This window comes from Engystomops pustulosus, chromosome 1 (assembly GCF_040894005.1).
Source record: "Engystomops pustulosus chromosome 1, aEngPut4.maternal, whole genome shotgun sequence".
NCBI lineage: Eukaryota > Metazoa > Chordata > Amphibia > Anura > Leptodactylidae > Engystomops > Engystomops pustulosus.
In genome coordinates this window covers 135,367,020-135,387,537 of record NC_092411.1, presented here as the reverse complement: position 1 = coordinate 135,387,537, position 20,518 = coordinate 135,367,020, and the positions used below count along the sequence as shown (strand labels likewise).

At 41.0% G+C, this 20,518-nt stretch overlaps 1 protein-coding gene across 4 annotated transcripts in view; it reads right to left on the bottom strand.

Moving 5' to 3' along the window:
* The window catches only part of ACO1 (aconitase 1), a 37,066-nt gene continuing 16,548 nt past the window's right edge, over positions 1–20,518 (bottom strand). For 3 of the 4 annotated variants that reach the window (XM_072154148.1, XM_072154169.1, XM_072154159.1), the window contains exons 2-21: positions 18,166–18,270; positions 17,884–18,052; positions 17,338–17,475; positions 16,709–16,778; positions 16,416–16,599; positions 13,581–13,720; positions 12,652–12,823; positions 11,362–11,462; positions 11,129–11,245; positions 9,882–10,041; positions 9,620–9,755; positions 8,337–8,421; positions 7,998–8,154; positions 7,645–7,769; positions 6,898–7,002; positions 4,374–4,516; positions 3,327–3,474; positions 3,113–3,235; positions 2,727–2,918; positions 1–975 (exon numbers count right to left, since the gene is read on the bottom strand). In XM_072154148.1, coding sequence (XP_072010249.1) covers positions 856–975; positions 2,727–2,918; positions 3,113–3,235; positions 3,327–3,474; positions 4,374–4,516; positions 6,898–7,002; positions 7,645–7,769; positions 7,998–8,154; positions 8,337–8,421; positions 9,620–9,755; positions 9,882–10,041; positions 11,129–11,245; positions 11,362–11,462; positions 12,652–12,823; positions 13,581–13,720; positions 16,416–16,599; positions 16,709–16,778; positions 17,338–17,475; positions 17,884–18,052; positions 18,166–18,262 — 2,682 coding nt within the window. In that variant the 5' untranslated portion in view covers positions 18,263–18,270 and the 3' untranslated portion in view covers positions 1–855. The remainder of the gene's footprint in view (positions 976–2,726; positions 2,919–3,112; positions 3,236–3,326; positions 3,475–4,373; positions 4,517–6,897; positions 7,003–7,644; positions 7,770–7,997; positions 8,155–8,336; positions 8,422–9,619; positions 9,756–9,881; positions 10,042–11,128; positions 11,246–11,361; positions 11,463–12,651; positions 12,824–13,580; positions 13,721–16,415; positions 16,600–16,708; positions 16,779–17,337; positions 17,476–17,883; positions 18,053–18,165; positions 18,271–20,518) is intronic. The other variant, XM_072154177.1, reaches the window with a different exon arrangement.

Genomic DNA, 20,518 nt, shown 5'->3' with positions numbered 1-20,518 from the left:
TATCTTTGAAAATAGATTTATTTCCATTGATTTTTTTTTTAAACAAAATCTTTGTGAAAATGACTTGAAGACGGCAAGCAGATTGGAAGGAATCGTAATGTAATCTGAACTGTAGAAGGAATTATCTTCCAGTGGGAGTTACTGAATAATGCTTTCCAGGCGGTTTATGCTCCATAATGTTCGTTGCTGTAGGCTCCAAATAGAAAATATATTTGAAGCAAAAACAGGACACAAATACAGCACCACTGTTATCCATGGGCTCGGTCGGGTGTAATGGCTTGATGTTAATGCAGCCAACAAATAACTTCAATGACATCCCATGAACAAGAGTGAAGATGGAGAATGCAAAAAAAAAAGGTTGGAAGAATGAGACAGAGTTTATTTTTTAAATGTATTTAGACCTAACCATTAAAAATAGTATAATTTGTGCCTGGACTAAAGTGAAAGTCACAATGTATAAAACATAAAATGACAGCTGCAAGGTGGGAAAAAAACCTAAAATAAAAGTATCACACCTTATTATGATAAAATGGTACATGTATTACCAGAGTTATCCGGTGCTATAATTGGAAGGCTTTGAATATGAGGGCAGCAAGCCCAAAAGGAATCCTCCTAACCCTAATACATATAACAGTCTCTTAGGTTGCTATATTAACTAGTTAGGCCGGACTGTGTCACTTTATTGTGGTCACAAAACTTATTCCTGAGTATTGTCATTAGCCTGAAGAAATATGGCAGCATGTGGATTCGCTCCTGCTCTATAACATTCACCAAAGACCCTGCATTGTAATTTAAGACACATGTGACAGTTTTATCTCCACCCTTCTTCATTACTGTACATATTCCAGATTTCTCTCAACAGGAATTGGCCATTTTACGGATCATGTAGTTCAGAATGCCTCCATTACGATAATAGGTAAGTTCCACATCTGTGTCAAATCTCATAATGGCTTCAAAAGTTTTTCCGGTGTCCAACTGTAAAGGAAAGAAAAAGATCATTGTTTGGATAATTCTAAATCGTCATGCCTCATGAAGAAAACTAAAAGTCGCCATCAAATTCATTAGCTGCAGTGATCACGATTTGTGACATCATACTGCAGGAGTATTGCCATGGACTTTTGCAGTACCCTCTTCGCAGCAGCAGTTGATTTTGATGGGGGATTCATTTGCCATTTTTTTCTAACCGCCTCTTGCTTTTAGGAAAATAACTTATGTATCTATGCTTTTAAGCCAAATTCTGTAACATACTTCATTAATGGAAAATTTCTGTAGCCCTGAGCTCTCACTAACCAGTAAGATATAAATATATATATCTATATATCACAAGAAGTAAATAGAGGCATGCACATGCTGCTTGCATTTAAAGAGTTAATATCTGCAGTTGAAGACCACACAGATAGCAGCTCGAAAGTGTGATTTTTGGCTGAAACGCGGCTTTGTAGAGCCAAAAATTATGGTTCCTGCTATTTTCTTACTAAGATTATGGGGCCTGTCCTCATGTCTGAGCTTTAAAAAGCATCTACCATCAGATTCTCTTTGGGCTCTGCCGTGAAGTAACTAAGTCACGCCAATAGAGTATTCAGAGATCATAATAGTCACTGTGAGCCGGATGACGTCACTGGCGGTGCCAGTCGGGCCGCGGGAATGAATAAATTACTTCACAGCAGAGGACCTCCCCACATTCAAAAATCTGTAACTTTTTTATTTTTCCATGTACAGAGCTGTGTGACGGCTTATTTTCTGCATAACAAATTACACTTCAAAATGGTGGTATTTAATATTCCATGGCGTATACTGGGAAGCGGGAAAAAAAGTCCAAATGCAGTGAAATTGTAAAAAAAACGCATTTGTGCCGTATTCTTGTGGGCTTGGATTTTAGGGATTTCACTGTACACCCCAAATGACATGTCTTCTTTATTCTTTGGGTCGGTACGATTACGGGGATACCAAATTTGTATAGGTTTTATAATGTTTTCATACATTTAAAAAAATCTTCTGCCGCTAATAACTTTTTCATACTTTGGTGTATGGAGCTGTGGGTGGTGCTGGCACCGATCGCGGGTGTTACCGGTAAGCCTTTGCTGCAATATGCAGCAAAGACTTACCGGCTATGGAGAGAGCTAGGCCCGCGAGCCTATCATTGCAGGAAGATTCTGTAGGAAGATTCTTTGAGTCCTGTCTGGTGAACTTCATGCTGGGGTGATGGTCTGGGTGCCCATAGAAAGGGCTCCGAGTGCGGCCTCTGGCACCAGTGCCATAGGTTCGCCACCACTGCTCTAGGACATCTTCTATTGTCAGTATTGCATGTAGTAGTGTTTTCTATAGTAGTATTATTCCAGTCCTGTCTGTGATTTATGGCAAGATATGTGCACAGAAAACCCCTACAGAATTAGCAAGTGTCAGTCTATTATTAAGCCTAGTGGCCAAAGTGAGAGCTACAAAAAGAAGTGTCAATCTACAATTCTGGAATTCAAATGCATTTTATACACATTTAACACGGTCTGTAGCTTTGTATGGTCAAAACGGTGTATTTCTTTATTTCTATAGCGAAATCCACATAAAAAATTGTGCTTCATTGGATTTTAAGTATGTTGCTAAAGAGTAACCAGAAAGATTTGCAGACATAGAAAAGGGATGATATCCTTATTATATACAATACTGTAAACATAGCCAATGCATTGATGCCTGAAGGAATTAGAGAAAGGGCTTTCATCCACAGATTTTACCTTGATCTCTACATTCATGCCTGGTCGAAGGTCCTTATCTTCAGGAATAAGGATGTTGTAACGCTCTTGCCCAGTAAGTCCCAATACTTCAGCATTTTCTTCTGGCAAGTACTGGAGAGGAATGATGCCCATCCCTACAAGGTTGCTGCGATGGATACGTTCATAGCTTTCAGCAAGTACAGCCTTGATTCCCTGCAAGTAAATGTTATCTGCGTTATCGAGTGAACGAAGGGGAGGACTAGCAATACAGATTTTTACTGTTGAGAGGGAAACAGCATTGGAATAAAGAACGAGTGGCTAAAGTGACACAGCACATCACATCACAATGCTCTCAAGACAAAGCCGCAAATATCCAAAGTTAACAGTTATGCTTAGGTGAGACATACCAGGAGGAAGGGTCCTTTGGCTGCCCAATCTCTAGAGCTCCCCGATCCATACTCCTTGCCAGTGAGAATTATTAAATTCTGTCCAGCCTCAATATATTTTTCTGCTGCATCAAAAATATCAAGCTAAAAAAAACAAATGCAATGTTTAGAAACTATTCACACACCCCAAGACAAGTAAATCTGTACAGTCTGTGTTGTGGACACATCAACCTACTTCTTCATTGGATGGAAAGTGCTTGGTTAACGGGGCCTGCCGATTGATGAACTTGTTGAATAAACGAATGTTAGCAAAGGTTCCTCTCGCCATCACAGCATCATTCCCTCTGCGGGAGCCATAAGAGTTGAACTCTCTCGGAGTTAAGCTATCAAGAAGAAAGATGCAATCAACAACTGTAAATCATAGACAGTTTCCTGAGAGCCATTTCCCCAAATATAGGTAACATATCTTTCTCTATATATTATATTAAATTAGTGTGTGTGTAGTAGGGTAAGGTGGGGGTGTGCAGGTTCAAGTTATAAAAAGAAACTTATGCTACTTGTCCAAGGGAAACACGTGGATTGTTCTTTAATCTAATTACCCCATTACATAGTTGTGATTTGTAATAAAAAATAAAAATGATCCTTTGAGCACCAGTGCTATACACCTATATGTGTGAAGCTGTGCTGCAGAAGGTCTTTTTAAGGCCAGCTGCAGACAAATTTGTTGGGCCCCTAGAAATGGACCGGTACATTGTTTCGATCCCACGGACTAAACACATTGCACAGGGAGGGAGTAATTGCATCCTACAGAAATATGATGGAAGGACTCTGTCTGCTAGCCGACTAGTCCTGCAACAACTGTTAGAGTGTTGGTGCTGAAGTTCATCCAGCAGACAGGGAGTCCTTGTATCATATTTCTGCATGATACAAGGACTCCCATTTTGTGCAATGTGTGCAATCTGTGGGACTGGAGCTACATATGGAGGCATTTCCACAGATGGCACACATTTGTCTGCAACCAGCATAGGTGGTATCTAGCATTAAAAATGAAATTAGTTAAATCCATAAAGAAGGTGTATCGAGCAAGGTTCTCTGTTAATCAGATGAACATTATTTATCATAGTTTAATCAAGTATTCAACGGAAAGTCTTAAAGAGAGACTATAAAACAATTATTAAATAGACAAAAATGTTTCTGTCTGCTGACCAGAAACATATTAAAGACTTTATACAGATTTTCCTCAAACTTGCTATTAGTGTATGCCAAAAATCGTTGTGCTTACCCTCGGACAGTCAGAAATCGGGCTGCGGGGCTGTTTCGTGCAATGTTTCCAGCTGGAGAAATGTGGTCAGTCGTCACAGAGTCGCCCAGGTTTAGGAGGACATAAGCATCAGTGATCGGTTTAGAAGGTACAAGTTCCATAGTCTAGTAAAAACACACATTTTTAATTATGTCTTTTTCAATCTAACATCCACAAACATTAACCACTTCATGACAGCTATACACGTCATATTTTGTATCTCCTGTACCTACAAACCTATTAAAGAGGAGAATCTCCCGTTTATTTCATCCCAGGATTGTGTTTCTAGGTGGCACCGAACTTGAGATACCCACTGTTAGTTGGGAACTGAGATCTGTATTTAAAAATGTAATTTATTACGGCAAATTTAATAGTGAAAGTCTCTGATTCTCTATCACCTAGAAACACAATCCTGATATGTTCTTAAAGGGGATATGTTCCTGAAGCGCACTTTACTATTACGGCACAGCATTGGGAAGAATCTGGAGAGGTCTCAAAAGCATGGTGGGCGTTTGTTGCATATTACAGCAAACACCCAATGGTAACACCAGTGGTCACACCAACATCTTCCATTCCATTGTCTCCCCTGCAGTATTGCAGTATATGGTAGAAGCAATCACACCCCCAGGAATTAACGTACCCTTGGAAATCTAAAAAAATAGTAAAAAAAATATATATATATATAAAAAAAGTGTAAAAACCTACAAGTTTAAATGACCACCTTTTCCCTATAAAAAATATAAAAAAAAAAAAATCATAAACATGTTATGTTTGCCATTGTCCCAAAAGTCCTGGTACAAAAATATAAAAATGGTCATTCCCAACAATGAACCCCAGAAAATAGCACCCAAATATCTGAACTTCATCATCATCTTGTCTTGAAAAAACTTACAGGTCTGTACGCTTTAGTATGAACAAGTTATTGGCGTCAGATTATGGAATATGGTATACGAGGGGTTAACAGGACACATTAGGGAAGACGCAAAAGTAAATTCACCCTGTACCTCTGAACATGTGAAATTATGATAAATTGACACATTTATAAATGTTCAGAAGCGTTCAGGTAATTGGTTTTCCATAATAAGGCCAGAGCTTACATCAGGGAAGTAAGAAGAGTCCCTTTGGAATAGATATACTGGTTTATCGATTATCATGCATGATGGCATTAGCTTTTCTGAAAAAGTCATGCTTGATATAAAGGGGACTTCCTTAGGCCCCTTCCACACTAGCGTTTTTCACGCGCGAGTTCTGCACTCTGTCCCATTGTTTCCAATTGGCTTATCCTTATTTGCGGTTTTTTTCACGCGCGTGCATGCGTTTGCTTTGACGCATGTCAAAATCGCAGCACGCTCTTCTTTTGCGTTTCATGCGCGTTTTTTCACGCCCCATTCAAGTCTATGGAGACGCATCAAAAACGCATTGCACTCACGAGCATTGCAAGTGCAATGGATGGGTAGCTAGGTGATGTGAAACAAAGTCATGAATTACCAATTTAAGAAGGATGTGATTTAAAAACCGCATGCGAAAAACGCACCGAAAACGCAAGAAAAACGCGAACAACACGCATGTGAAAAACACAAAAACGCTAATGACTCCAAGGAAAAAAGGACCAAAAACGTCAGTTTTTCACGCATTGCACGTGAACTGCAACGCTAGTGTGGAAGGGGCCTTACAAGGTAGCCAAGAAGCAAAGTTTTCTTTATCTTGGCATTTTCCCAGAATTCCCCATTGGAGAATCATCGGCCATGTGTCTCCATAAAGAGTCTTCTTACTTTCCTAACGGTCATATACACTCTCTGCTGGCTACCGGTTATTTACACGCCTCATTTCACATTTCATTCTTTTGCACATGGTTCACCTCTCTGGATACCATTTGTAGTTACAACAATAACAACATTCTGTAATATTGCACTATTTAATCCCTACATGATGCAGCCCTTTTCAGTTTTAGTGTTATCTGTACTCTCACAATTATGTATGATGGCTTGTTTTTTGCTGGACAATTATAAGTTACTAGTGGCACTATTTACTAACCCTGCAATGTACCGAGAAGCTGGACAAAATTACAAATGCAGAGGAATTGACAAAAATGCAGTTATGCTCTCTTCTTGCAGTCTTTGTTTTTACAGCTTTCACTGTGCACAAGCAGAAAATCTGGATCCAGAATTTTGGGCTGCGAAGGTACACTTTTTTAATTTAATTTTATGCCTTCTAGCGAAAAGGGGGCCATTGTATTTGCCACAATTAACTTAATAGATTTCCTGCCTCAGTCCAGCCAGCACCCACTGTGACCTGCCATGGATGGAGAGAACTTATTCTGTGTACCCTGCCCATATTGTACATCCTTAGCTGCACCATGACATAAAATTACGTTGTGATGCAGCAAGGGGTTAAATGAAAATGCAGTGTAATCCGCAGGCAGCATGTCTCGGAGCAGGGAGAACTAAACTGACCAGTAAGTAGGCAAACCCATTGAACTAGTATCTGTACTTGAAACTATACATACCAAGTTGTCAAAAAAAGGTGGAGATTTTATATAGGTTGACTTTGGATCCCATGGATATAACTGATCAGTTGGTGCCTTCAGGTTATTCCAGCTTTCATTGACTTTCTGCAAGAAAGTACAAAAAAGCAAATCCCCATAAATACATCTGATGAATACAAGCAGTCCCTTACTTAAGAGCAACCGACTTACAGACGACCCCTGATTACAAACGGTCCTCTGGATGTTGGGAATTTACAGTACTTTAGCCTTAGACTACAATAAACAGCTATAATAGTTATCACTGTTGTCTACAATGCAGCTTTATTGTTAATCCTGGTTCATATGACAACACAACATTTTTAAAAATCCAATTGTCACAGAGACCAAAAAATTTTTTGACTGGAACTATAATTTTAAAATATACAGTTCCGAATTACATACAAATTCAACTTAAGAACAAACCTACAGAACCTATCTTGTACGTAGCCCGGGGACTGCCTGTATTGATAAATTCAAGTTGATCTTTGGGCTTCCAATAAAGCCAATTTCCAGTCACTTTTAATCTAGTCACTGCAGCATTATACAGAGGCAGCATTCATTTTCCGCATGATCACTGTAAAAAACTAAAGGCAACCACAATCTTCGGACATTACATCGGTGACTACTTATCAGTGAGACCGCTCACAAATAAAATCAGTGCACCTACTTCCACTGTATGTATTCAACACTGGTTCCTGTCTGAAAAGTGCAAAATAAATGCCTCATTACCTCAATTTTTTCATAGACCTCTTTGAACATTCCAGGGATAACATATTTGCGCTCGACAGCCTGGATTTCATCCCTAGTAGGCCAGATATCCCTTAAGAATACTGGCTTGCCTTCCGCATTGACACCTATGGAGAAGCAAGTTATAAAAAGTGTTAAAAATATATAAAAAAAAGAAACAAAATAAATTCTATGATGCAAAAGTTATACATTTGATATAACAATCATCATGTCAGGAGAACTAGTATTCACGAAAGCTGGCCATCAAATATACGCAGTAAGGCAATTATTTTCACTCTTTTATAATAACCATCATCAAATGTAAGAGGTAAATAAATTGGTGCGGCATAACTTACCCAGAGGTTCGGTCTCAAAGTCGATCCTGATTGTCCCTGCTATGGCATAGGCAATAACAAGAGGGGGCGAGGCCAAGTAATTTGCACGCGTATTTGGATGAACACGGCCTTCAAAATTTCTATTGCCAGATAACACACCTACAGCAACTAAGTCTCCCTGCAGGTGACGAATAATAAAAGAGAAACGCCATCCATAAAGAAGTATGAACACAAGATATTTGCTCTGCTCTTTTTAACTATGAGAATCAGTTTAAAACGTACCACAACCTTTCATTAACATGGAAAATGGGTACTTATTAAGTACATTACGTCTGGTTCACAATAAATGTACAACAGTACCTGAACAATGGCTTCCACAACAGATTCAGGTAAAGGTCCACTGTTTCCAATGCAGGTCATGCAGCCGTATCCTACAACGTCAAAACTGAGAAAAAGACAGATTCAATGTGCAACTGATACAAGTCATTTTATGGCTGCCTGAAGTTAAAGGGGGTTCGTGCTAGTAAGAACAATGTCTTATCCTTGTTAAGTTAAAATTCCTAAAGAGAATTCTCTAAAGAGAATGAGGTCCACAAATCCCCTGTGAGAGTGGAAAAATAATGTGCAAGTGTGATCAGCGCTCTATACTGGTCTGTCAGACCTCTGTAAGCCTTCCTTATTATGTCCCAAAGGAGGAAACATAAGGGACTTTGGGGAGCACCGGTTTTTGATCCAGAGAATCCAGACACATATTACATACCCTCTAAATTGGGGGCAATTGTTGCTAGTGAAAAAAACCTTTAACCCTAAACTCTAGTGCTAGATTGCAAGTCAAGCATAGTCATGTAGAGTAATATGTAAACTAACTTAAGATCCCAATGAGGTTTCAATGTTTGTGTTTTTTTTTTTTTTTTAAGAACAGGTTATGGGTCTGTAAATGAAGCAAGCTACATGTTAGTAAATGGATGATTTATGCCTATATACCAGTCCGAATTATTAAAAGTCTATCAACATCCAAGCAAGATTTCAGAATTTGAAAAAAACGTATCCCAATGTTGATATACTGTATTAATAGAGTATTCAACCAGTGTCTATTTTTTGCAAGTGAAGGCACCCCTACTGATCACAAGAGCTCCAAGAATGGTTATGAGAAGAGCCTTTCCAGTCTAGTTGCTGGGCAGCCAACACCACCAATCCAGATAACAGAGCTATAATCTGCACAGCCACTGAGCTGGAGCAAGGAAAAAAAGGCATTAATTCTAGCAACCATGTGAAAAGTAGAAAACTCCTACAAAACTTAAATAAACAACTTATCACCAAATGTTATCAGAGAAAAGTGCTTATTCTTCTAATGGCTCGGCTCTTTTCATTCCCCCACCCACTGCTAAACTAACTTTAACAATGCTGCCGAAATCTGTCTTGCTAGCAAGATGAAGAGAAACCACACATATGTCAAATTACACAAAGGTCTATGGACAGGTGGAAGAGGAGTGGAGCAGCTAGTCTTCATCCACCATTTCTGTGAGAACACTGAATAAAAAGATGCAGAGTTCAAAACTACAGAAAAAAATGCCAACAATGGAGAGAAATATTGTTACTCCGCAAGTAGAAGGACGTAACAGACCAGATTTGAGGAAACCTACCCAAGTTTGGAAAGGTAAGGCATGACGCCACTGTCCCTGAGATAGTACGTCACCACCCCACTGCCAGGAGACAGACTTGTCTTGATGTAAGGCTTCACTGTTAGTCCAGCTTCCACAGCATTTTTGGCCAATAATCCTAGCATATGGAACAGAAAATGTGAACCTTGTGCACAGCTATAACTATAATGTTGTGAGAATCTGACTTTAAGTTTTATGACATTTAAATTTTTTTTATCCAGAAAAATGAAAAGATGGCGCTTACCTGCACCCAACATAACAGAAGGGTTACTGGTGTTGGTGCAGCTGGTAATAGCAGCTATGACCACAGAGCCATGCATCAGCTCATAATCCAAATCATTGTAGGAGAATTTCACTTTGTCACTATGGTGTCCTTGAGGAATTTGGAAGCCTTTAAAACCTTGCTGTGGTATACATAAAAGAAAATCATCTTCACCAATTGCAGATTAAATAAGGCATCTTACAGTAATAAGGAGAAATGTTGAAAAGGTTCCAGGCCCAAGGCTTAAGGCTACATTCACAGCCAACCTAATGGCCATGAGCTGGCTGCAAAAGGATAGAACAGGTTCTACTCATGCCCAGATTTGCAGCATGGCCTCCCCTTCCTTCACCTAGCAGAAAATGGGCCACATCTTCACACCAGTTCAGTCACACAGATGTGTGACTCTAGCCCAAGGTTGTACTACCCCAAGATTCTGTTAGCAACATGTTCCAATTACATTGAAGAAACCTTGTCAGGCTACCTATTGAAATACAATGGGGCACATTTACTTAGGCTTTACGGACTGTGCCCTATCTTTAATGGGAATACTGATTGCACAGGTATGTAAGTAGCGGGTGCGCTGTGATTGTGTTGCAGGTGACCCCTTTTTTGGCGCAGCTGCGTTGGCTTTCATGCGACACAAATTGGGGGGCAGGCCGTCGGACGATCTGATTGATTTGGACTGAGCGCAGGATTTCACTTTCAAATTGTGTCACAAGACAAAGGCACTTACATACAACTTTATATGAACTTGGGTGACGGGGTAAGTAAATGTGCCCCAATATCTACATCCTAACTTACTAATGTATTTGGCATATAAATCCAAGCAAACTATCCAAAACTGTATTCTACTCATAATTGTTGTTTGAACTTGTTTACATAGTTTCTACATAGTACAGACTCCAGTGTTTTTCTGCAATATGAAACAATCTGATTTGAGTATCAAAATGATTGGGTTATTTTTATCAAAATATTGATGGCCTATTCTCAAGAAAGGTCATCATCATCATCAGACTGGCGGCTGCCTGCCATCTGCAGTACTGTGTATGACATCATAGCCCTGTGACACACAGCAGTGTATGGAGTACCCCCTATCTGATGTTAATGACCGACCCTAAGGATGGGCATTTCGTATTCTAGTTTCTGAAAACACCTTAATGTAACTGTATAAAATAAAAGAGAAACACACTAACAAACTATATGAACAATAAATGAGTGGATTTTGTTACCTTTGCTCCCAGGCAACTCTCAAAGTCCGTTTTCATGTCAGACACAGCTACTTTATCCTGAGGCCTCTTAGGTCCACTACAACAAGGCACCACCGTACTCAAATCCAACTCCACCACCTGCACAAATAATACATTAGCCAAACTACTACATATTGCGGATGTAAAGACAATAATTCTGGAATAATATATAGGATAATCACATATAATATTCTCATATACAGGCTTTGGCATACCTGACTGAAATCAGGGTCCTGTTCTGTATTACTGAAGTCCCGGAATAGCCCTGCGGCCTCTAAATACTTCTGAATGTACTTCACTTTATCCTCTTCACGGCCTGTGAGCGGGAAACACAGCGGGTAACAATCCATCATTGAAGCTCATTTGACAGAATTTAGCTACAACTGAAGAACACTGGTTTTCATTGTCTTCCCTAACCACCAAGTATTTATTCCAGGAAACACCATCATTTCTATGTTCCTCTTTCATGGATTCTTAGTATTAAATGTTTTATCCATAATACTTGGAAATAAGTAAGTATCCTATCTAGTAAGTTGTCTTGACTGATGATCACTAAAGCGAAAGGTATGCAAATGAGTTCTTTTTGATGGAAAACGGTGTTTCCTACCATCTATTGCCTGGGGAAGGGAACCTTTTCATTATAGGACTGTTATCTTTTATTAGGGGGTGCTATAGACACAGTATTTATTTGCATACGTTTTCCAAGATTCTATAGTGGTATGACAGCAAATGGAGTTCCACGACAGCAAGTAATGATCTATTTTACAAGCCAATTTACAATTATCAATCCCAATATCAGCCCTGTCAACCCAGTCATGAGGCGCAATCCAGGCTTCTCTACGCTTTCATGCCAAAGAACAGTTGAATTGGTATAGCGCAGCACAGGTGGTCCCTTTCTCCCTCCTTGTACCACAGGAAAGATACGGCAGCAGGGATGGAGTAAATATAATTGGCAATGGCTGCTGGGGGGTGGCCACTCTGGCTGCTGGGGCTGGGACACTGTGGATGCATATCACTCACCTATACTCTCTGTAAAACCTGTAGCAGACATCTGGTTGAGTACTACATCAGTCATTAAAAGCAGAGGGAAAAGGCCATGTAGCAATTCAGATCCAACACTGTCTGATGCTTTGTGTGGTCAAAACTGCTGACAAATTCCTCTTAAAACTTTAAAGTCTTATCCAAGTTAATCTCTCCTGAATAAACTACATAAAAAAATTGAATTCACTCCCAAATACCATCAAGTATGCCATTTGCTAACATTATGGCATACCAGACATGGTAAGTAAGGACAAAGCACCAAAGGGCAATTGTAAGATGTCAGAAATTTAATTTGTAGGCTTAGTAGAAGCCTAGTTTTTTCACACAGTAGAAATCAAGGGTGGCATTCATTAGACATGGCATCTTGCCAAAGGTCAGGATTTCAAGCTATATGGCTTGAAGCCTGTGCTAAACTTCATACAAATAAAATACATGGATTTTTAAGTTAAATGGGCTACTCTTACCAGTTTGTTGTAGATAGTGAATGCTGACCAAATCGACAGGGAAGAATGCTGCAGTGGCTCCATACTCAGGGCACATGTTGGCAATTGTGGCACGATCAGCAATGGAGAGCTGTGCCACGCCAGGGCCAAAAAATTCGACAAATTTTCCCACAACGCCAACTTGACGAAGGTGCTGCAATACAGAAAGGCACACCACTCGAAATTAGGCACATCATATTTTATCACAACTCCGACTCCACCAAAATGGTCTCTGTCTCCACAGCCCTGCACACAGATGTACTCATGATATTTATTTTGTGATAAGAGCACATGCCTACTTTTGGAGATGAAACATCCCGATCAAGCACTACAGGTCTCAATTACTACTGTAAATCCCAGTAGGTTATATGACAAGTTCCAGCCTGCATTCAGCGGGCAGCGTAGCAGTCTTTTTTTCCCACCATTAATGGAAAATAATGGCTCCTCCATTATCCAATATAACTTTAAGAAAATTGGCGTTTACAAGTTATCCATCTACTATGACCCAATTAATTAAAAGGATTACAGGCGGTCCCCTACTTAAGGACACCCGACTTACAGACAACCCATAGTTACAGACGCACCCCTCTGCCCACTGTGATCTCTGGTGAAGCTCTCTGGATGCTTTACTATAGTCCCAGACTGCAATGTTCTGCTGTAAGATGTCTGTAATGAAGCTTTATTGATAATTCTTGGTCCAATTACACCAAAAATTTTGAAACTCCGATTGTCACTGGGGCAAAAGAAAAAAAAATTGTCTAGAACTTCCATTATAAAATATACAGTTTCGACTTACATACAAATTCAACTTAAGAACAAACCTCCAGACCCTATCTTGTATGTAACCCGGGGACTGCCTGTACATAGGTGAAAGCCAACTGTTACAATGCAGGTTTCCCCACAAGTGATACCTTTGTCACTGTAAGCACAATATCTGTAGAAGTCACTAAATGGTGAGGGTTCCCAATCAATTTATATCCAATGACTTGGGGTAGCACCATACTGATAGGTTGGCCAAGCATGACTGCCTCGGCTTCAATGCCCCCGACACCTGAGAAAAAACACAAAAAAACATATCCCAGGTCAGGTATGAAATATACCATGAAACTGAATATAGCTACAAAATGTTATAAAAAACAATTTTTGTTAGAGGGTGGTAAATCTAAATGTTATTTACTCGTCAAGATCATTCCCAGTTTTTTGGAGAACAAGTCAGGCGAGTCACCTGCTAAACACAATTCACCAGAGATGGATCAATGCACAATAATATTGCCCTATATGCGGATGATGCCTTGATGTTTTCAGGTGAAACTGCTACCTCCTTGGCAGAAGCTAAGAACCTCCTAGGGCAGTGATGGCGAACCTTTTAGAGACCGAGTGCCCAAACTACAACCAAGACCCACTTATTTATCACAAAGTGCCATTCAGCTCACCGAGGACACCAATAAAGCAGAAAATAGGAGAAATTGGATGATCATTGTAGCTTCCCTCAAAGATCCCCTAGACAGAAAGAATTGTCAAGGCCAGAGCCGGAGCTACAATGATAAATCCAGTAGTCCCAGGTAGTCCTGTCACTTTAAAACAGCTCTGTACACAGCAAGCCCTGGGCTCTCTGGGACAGCAGAAAGATACCTGGAGTCCTCTCTGGTGATGGCCTGGGTGCCCACAGAGAGGGCTCCGAGTGCCGCCTCTGGCACCCGTGCCATAGGTTCGCCATCACTGTCCTAGGGGAATTTAATCTGATCCATTAGATGGGACCCTGAAGACAGTCTCCCCAATTCCTATTGTTCTGTCCTTTCAATGCTCTTATATTCAATATATGTTTGATTTTATTAAAGGGGTTGTCCACTTTCAGCAAATAAGTGATATGGTTTGTGTAAGGAAAAGTTATACCATATTTCCATTATACTTTCTGTATCAATTCCTCACTGTTTTCTAGATCTCTACTTGCTTTCCTACTATAGAAAGGTTCTATGGTTACTACCAGTGGACAGAAATCTGTCCATGGTCACACAGATGCACGGCTCATTATAGCACACAGCTCTGATTACTCTCTATAATACTAATGAGCCGTGCACCTGTGTGACCATGGACAGATTTATATGGACTGGAAGTAAACATAAAAGCTTCCTATAGAATGACAGCAAGCAGAGATCTGTGAGGAATTCATACATAAAGTATATTGAAAAATTGCATAACTTTTCCTTACACAAACTATATCAATTATTTGCTGAAAGTGGACAACCCCTTTAAGCAAAAATAAAACTAAAGTAATTGTTTGGTCTAAACTCCCACTATATGTCATTGGGCACCTATACTTATTTTAATTGCCCCATGGCTATACAACGCACCTGTATGGCTTACGCTCTCTAGTGGAAAAGATCTTGTCCTACCAAACCCTTGCATTTTCAAAGAAGGCCCAACATCTTGAGAGATGGGGTGGGCTGGGACGGCCAATATGTTATCTATGGTTATTAAATACCTACACCTACATGTGGCGAATCTCCTGCTGACACTGGAAAATGTAAGGATGACATAATGTTGGAGAGCTATGTTAACTAGAGAGCATATAGAGAGCATAAATTGCCACTTTATTTGATCAATTAAAACAAATTCATTTAAAGAGACAACATACACAGAAAAAGTCCACCGATGGTCAAATAACTAAATATACATGATAAATAAATCACAGTAACCTGTATAGAGATATGGACGGTATAGTCCTCAGAACAAGTCAAGGTATTTGCTTACAAACAAGTATTGCACATTACCCAGAGAAATAACAGAGGACAAGGGACACATACACAGGTCTACATACACACATACCCCTGGTGAAGCAAGGTGAAACAGGTGTCGGGTGGTGTTCACCCTGGGTCGGTATATACCTGTGTATGTGAATATGCAATGCTTGTTTTTAAGCAAATACCTTGACTTGTTCTAAGGACTACATCTTCTATACAGTTAATATGATCTATTTATCATGTATATTTCATTGTATTGACCATTGATGAACTTTTTCTGTGTATGTTTTCATTTTTAAGTGGATATGTTTTTATTGATCTAATAAAGTGTTACTTTATGCTTTCAATATTTTGGTGTTCGTTTCCTTTTTTGTGGTGTAACTAGAGAACAGTGTAATAATGAAACCTCCCACTCCTCCCCTCCATGAATCACACCTTCTATCTAGCCATCTATCCATCCCTATCTATTGAAGACTTGCATATGCACAGTGTATCACTGCTCTCTCTCTCTCTCCTTTCTGCCATTTCCTGCCGCCGTGTGGTTAGGGGGGTACGGAGACTGTGTATTTGTTTATATACACGTGTAGGGAAAGCCGAGGGTGTTCAGGGAGAGATATTTATTACATTAGGGAGAGACAGGAAGTGTACAGGGAGAGATTGTTACTACATTAGTGAGGGCTCCTAGCAGCACATGGCAGCCATGAGGAGAATGGAGTATTCAGCCCAGTGTGGACAGAAAGTGCCTAGCAATGGCCATCTGAGGCATCACTCATATCGGGCGGAAGGCTGCTGAATAGCAGTGAAAGGAGCAAGACTCTGGTAACTAATCCACTTGCAAAAGGGCATAAAACTGCATGTCCTATCAAATGTTTTTTTAATCGACGGTTACTCTTCAAGAGATGTATATTGGTAAATTACCTAATACCCTAATTCGACACATTACAAATAAAATGAGGTAAAGTGGCCGACCCCTTTAAGGAGAACGAGTCTCTCTTTTAAACATACCCCAGCCAAGAACTCCAAGTCCATCGATCATTGTGGTGTGCGAGTCCGTCCCCACAAGGCTATCAGGATAGTAGAGGCCATCCTGGTCAAAGACTACCCTGGCCAGATATTCTAGGTTGACCTGATGAATGATGCCAGAGCCTGGAGGGATTATTCTCATATTCTGGAAGGCTTGTGAGCCCCACTGGAATGAAAAAAATCAGCAAAAGCCAGTCAGTATCATCCTCTTTATTACATTTTATTATGACAGTACATTGCTCCGTAGTGTCTTTCTAACACTTTTAAAAACTCACTTTTAGAAACTCAAATCGTTCTCGGTTCCTTTCAAATTCCAATTCCTGATTCTTTTGTAAGCTGTCTTCCCTAAAACAAAGGACATAAGAAGGAGGAGAGGCGCAGATAAAGGTGACATTTCTTAGTCTGAGTTATGGGGAATATGTTCTATTGGCATGCAGAAGTGATGTTTGTAGAGGTCTCCCCTTCAGAAGCTCTCAGATCAAGCAGAATGTGTCTGCCATGCTTCAAAACAGGTCACATGCACCTTGGAAGTAATCAGCCGAGGAATCTGTGGAGAAGCTATGCAGATTGCCATGCACAATTTTATGGACTACATGTATCTCATGCTCAGTCATGTAATACCAGATACACCACATGGACATGGGTGGTGCTATTTTGAAAAATAAGGTAGAACCCATTAACTTGTTAAGGGCATTTAATCCATCCATGACATTGCTTCAAACAGCTACATGCAAGTTTATGTATGATACAGTTCAAAGGATGCATCAGAAAAATCACTAGCGTTAGCCGGCATCTATAAAAGTACTTAACATGTATATCAAGAACCAAGAGTGAGGCAGGCATCCAAGTCATGCAGAAAGTGAGCACAGCATTCAGAAGACAGTCTGCTTAGGAACCGTCTCACCTCCTGTTGAAATCAACTTGTATGGAATGATCAATCACCAAGTCTACTGGACATATGGGGTTGATTTTTTCCGGATTTCCTCCCAAACGGTTTACTGCATCCCGCATTGCTGCAAAATCCACCACTGCAGGGACACCACTGAAAATAATAATAGTAATAATAATAGTAATACTCACAAATCAGGGATATTAGAGAGGAAAAGCAGTAAGGTGAGGGGATCTTCTTAGGGCAAGAAGTTCTAGACTAGTTCTCATGGCTATATTATACTTTATATACATTCCATGTTATGGCATTATGTGTTTCCTGTTTGTACAGCAATGCCACTGATCATTTTATAGGAAATACACAATAAGTGAGTCAAGTTTACTCTAAAACCAACTATAGTACATATTTATATTGTACAGGGCAAGCCAAAAAATGTTCAAATGGTGAAAAATGTAAAAATGCTAAAATGTCACAGGATTTTAAGATAGAACATTTACAATAGTAGACAGGATTTTAAGATTAAGTTTAAAAGAAAGCAGAAAAAAAAACCCTGGTACTTACGTGAAATCCTGCAGAATAACTCTTGCTGGACGGAACGGGACTTCCACATTCTCATGCTGAGTGACTTTCCAGCTCAGGATATTATCAATATCTTTGCTCTTTACCAAAAATTCATCACAGTTTCTAATGGCGGACTCAAGGAGGACTCGAATGGAGAAGGGTAAACGGGCTGAAAAGAAATAGGACAAAAGATATTATGTCCAGAGCTATGAGAAAGCAAACTTCAATATGTCATTACATGGTCCTCCAGCAATGGACAGTGCAAAATAATGTAGTACATACCGTATCTTGGATCATTTAACTTATGGAGATTGAAAAATTTCTTGTTGGGTTCCGCAGGGTTGAGTAGCTCCAATAAGTGCTGAAAGGGGTTACTCATATTTCTTCCTACAAGCAGTGGGGATAAAAGGATAAAATGGTCAGACGTAGTCACAATAATACTATAGTACTATTTTGACTCTGGCCTTTAAGACCAACAATCGCCCAATTCTCAATTTTATATCCCGTTACCACTTCTCCCACCTAAATTGTATACTCTTACAAATTTTTACTCTACCATGCAAGTTCTTGCTCTGTAATGCCTCATGTGGCTCTGTAAAAAATGCTATATAAATAAAGTTTTTATTGAATAACTTTTTTTTTTTTTACTTTTCCACCATGGGACATGAACAAGCAATTATCTGATTGCTTGTTCATGACAATACTCTGCAATACTGATGTATTGCAGGGTATTAGCAGTGTCAGCCTATGCACATGCATAGGCAGAGCGGTCGTGGGGGAAAGACCCCCACAGGCAAGTTAAATGCAGCGGTTGGAGCCCACTCTGACCCTGGGTGTTACACTGGGGCAGGGGTCGGGAACCTATGGCTCGCGAGCCAGATATGGCTCTTTTGATGGCTGCATCTGGCTCGCAGCCAGGGCTCCTATCCAGGGGCATTACTACAGCCGTGGCATCTGCTGCGCTGCCTGTCAAGACCAGGGGCCCTTACCTGGCTCCTGTTGTGCCCCTGGCTGTAGTAATGCCCCTGGATGTAATAGGCAGAGCAGCGCAGGGTCCGCGGCGTTAATTCTGGGGCGGCACCTCCGTCTCCCTCCCTGCAGCAGTCTCCTCCGTGTGTGAGAGAGGGAGGGGAGGAGACTGTGTGCCTGCAGCCAATCCCGGGGCTGGATGTAGCAGCGCGGGAGATTCAGACAGAGGAGACCAGAGAGCTGCATACTGAGGAGACATCCAGCCACAGAAGGAGTCAGCAGCCGGGGATCAGCCACAGATAAGTGCTCCCTCCCCCCAGTGTCTCCTCACACTCTGCACTAACCCCTTAGTGTCCTGTGTGCAGGAGCAGCTATTAAGCTCCTAAGTGTCCCTTACAGACCCCTCTGCATCATCCCCTCATATCTTCCCCCACCACTGCATTTCTACATTAATGTGAGGTTCTGCAGCAGCTGAGATACAAAATAGCTAGGACCTAAGACAAAATTGTGGTGCATGTCAGTAATAAATGTGGCACATGGTCCGGCTTAGCAGTAACAGCAGTCTAGCAGTCTTGTGGGACACAGAGCAGCCGCCACATAAAACTGGCGCAGACACTTTAACAAATGTGTATTGGGATGTTCTGCGGGAGGTGGCGTGTGTATAATAATGTTCTGTGGGGGGTGGCATGTGTATAATAATGTTCTGCGGGGGGTGGCGTGTGTATTATAATGTTCTGCGGGGGGTGGCGTGTGTATAATAATGTTCTGCGGGGGGTGGCATGTGTATAATAATGTTCTGCGGGGGGTGGCGTGTGTATTATAATGTTCTGCGGGGGGTGGCGTGTGTATTATAATGTTCTGCGGGGGGTGGCGTGTGTATTATAATGTTCTGCGGGGGGTGGCGTGTGTATTAGAATGTTCTGCGGGGGGTGGCGTGTGTATAATAATGTTCTGCGGGGGGTGGCGTGTGTATAATAATGTTCTGCGGGGGGTGGCGTGTGTATAATAATGTTCTGCGGGGGGTGGCGTGTGTATAATAATGTTCTGCGGGGGGTGGCGTGTGTATTATAATGTTCTGCAGGGGGTGGCGTGTGTATTATAATGTTCTGCGGGGGGTGGCGTGTGTATTATAATGTTCTGCGGGGGGTGGCGTGTGTATAATAATGTTCTGCGGGGGTGGCGTGTGTATTATAATGTTCTGCGGGGGATGGCGTGTGTATTATAATGTTCTGCGGGGGGTGGCGTGTGTATTATAATGTTCTGCGGGGGGTGGCGTGTGTATTATAATGTTCTGCGGGGGTGGCGTGTGTATTATAATGTTCTGCGGGGGGTGGCGTGTGTATAATAATGTTCTGCGGGGGTGGCGTGTGTATTATAATGTTCTGCGGGGGATGGCGTGTGTATTATAATGTTCTGCGGGGGGTGGCGTGTGTATTATAATGTTCTGCGGGGGGTGGCGTGTGTATAATAATGTTCTGCGGGGGTGGCGTGTGTATTATAATGTTCTGCGGGGGATGGCGTGTGTATTATAATGTTCTGCGGGGGGTGGCGTGTGTATTATAATGTTCTGCGGGGGGTGGCGTGTGTATTATAATGTTCTGCGGCGGGTGGCGTGATCCCCGACAAAAATGTGGCCTCGGGACCCTCAGTAAATAAGCCCCATTGT